At 39.7% G+C, this 1,545-nt stretch overlaps 1 protein-coding gene across 1 annotated transcript; it reads left to right on the top strand.

The window, feature by feature from the left end:
* The first annotated feature begins 255 nt into the window (after positions 1-255).
* On the top strand, positions 256-1,338 carry LOC140176663 (uncharacterized). Its single transcript, XM_072208198.1, has one exon. The coding sequence runs from the start codon at positions 256-258 to the stop codon at positions 1,336-1,338; it is 1,083 nt and encodes a 360-aa protein (XP_072064299.1).
* The last annotated feature ends 207 nt before the right edge of the window (positions 1,339-1,545 follow it).

Genomic DNA, 1,545 nt, shown 5'->3' with positions numbered 1-1,545 from the left:
AATATGAAAAAATTAAAACTAATGCTAAGATTTTTCATTTACATAACTATAATAAAACATGAAAATAAACTTTGAATACAAATAAGAGTATAGAAATTTTGAATTCCCTCTTATAAAAAGGTTTATAGATAACATTATTTTAGCTTTGAATACATATCATGCGGAATGAATACAGTACGATACTTAACATTATTTTAGCTTTGAAAAAGTTGTTTCACATTAATTATTAAATCATATATTTGGTGTATAATAGATATGGACAAAACCTGGATTCTTAAGCCACGAGATAGCATAGAATATAGACGAGGACTTAATATGTTCTTAGACTTTGCATTTGCGAATGCATCGTCGAATAACATGATAAAGTGTCCATGCCCTCAATGTGGGTTTCGATTTATGCAAACAAGAGAGGATGCGTACGACCACCTGTTGATAAAGCCCTTTCCCGCTGGCTATACTTTGTGGTTGCGTCATGGTGAGAAACCAGCTGGGGAGAGTTCTACTTGCACACCAATAGTTGAGAAACCTACACCCGAGGTGAATCCATATCTTCAAATGGTGCACGAGGCATTTAACTTCACAATGCCTCCTGAAAGTGAGGAGACCACAACAGCAGATCCTGTAGAAGCCGATGATGTAGAGTTGCCGTACTTGTACAATGGTCCAAGTCGCGAGGCACAGGATTTTGTCGATCTTCTTGCAGATGGAGCGGAGGAATTATATCCTGGCTGTTCGAAATACTCAAAATTGTCTTTCTTAGTGAAGCTTTATCACATTAAGTATATGTGTGGTGTGAGTGACAAGGCTATGTCGATGATTTTGGACTTATTGCGGGATGCATTTGAGCAAGCCAAGTTTCCGTTCACTTTGTATGAAGCCAAGAAAACTATTCGAAAGTTGGGGATTGAGTACAAAAAGGTAGATGCATGCCCGAATGATTGCATGTTGTATCGGGGTGAGGATGAGAGCGCGACGAAATGCAAGCAGTGTGGGACTTCACGATGGAAGCAGAAGACGCGAAAAGGTTCCATTACGAAACTCAAAATACCTGTCAGGAAAAACGGAAAGCCTCTCCCAGCAAAGACTCTCCGGTACTTTCCTCTAATAACACGACTGCAACGGTTATTCATGTGTAGCAAAACTTCATCTGACATGTTATGGCATAAGGAGGCAGATAATAATGATGGGTACTTGAGGCATCCAAGGGACGCTAAAGCATGGAAAAACTTTGATGCAAAGTATCCTTCTTTTTCTAACGATGCTCGCAGTGTTCGCTTAGCTTTAGCAAGTGACGGTTTTAATCCTTTTAGAAATATGAGTACCACGTATTCCATTTGACCTGTGATTCTTATTCCGTACAATTTTCCTCCCTGGCTATGCATGAAACAGGCATCTTTTATACTATCTATGATTATTCCCGATCTTAAAATGCCGGGTAACGACATCGATGTTTATTTGGAGCCCTGGTGGATGAGTTGAAGCAACTCTGGGATGGCGTTGAAACTTATGATGCTAATAAGGGGGCCACTTTCAAGATGCGTGCGG

Source organism: Arachis hypogaea, chromosome 12 (assembly GCF_003086295.3).
Source record: "Arachis hypogaea cultivar Tifrunner chromosome 12, arahy.Tifrunner.gnm2.J5K5, whole genome shotgun sequence".
NCBI classification, from domain to species: Eukaryota; Viridiplantae; Streptophyta; class Magnoliopsida; order Fabales; family Fabaceae; genus Arachis; species Arachis hypogaea.
The sequence above is the reverse complement of the archived record's forward strand: the minus strand, read 5'-3'. Positions and strand labels throughout refer to the sequence as shown.

Excerpts from the sequence above, each read along its gene's own strand:
- LOC140176663 (XM_072208198.1), top strand. The coding sequence starts at position 256 with ATGGACAAAACCTGGATTCTTAAGCCACGAGATAGCATAGAATATAGA.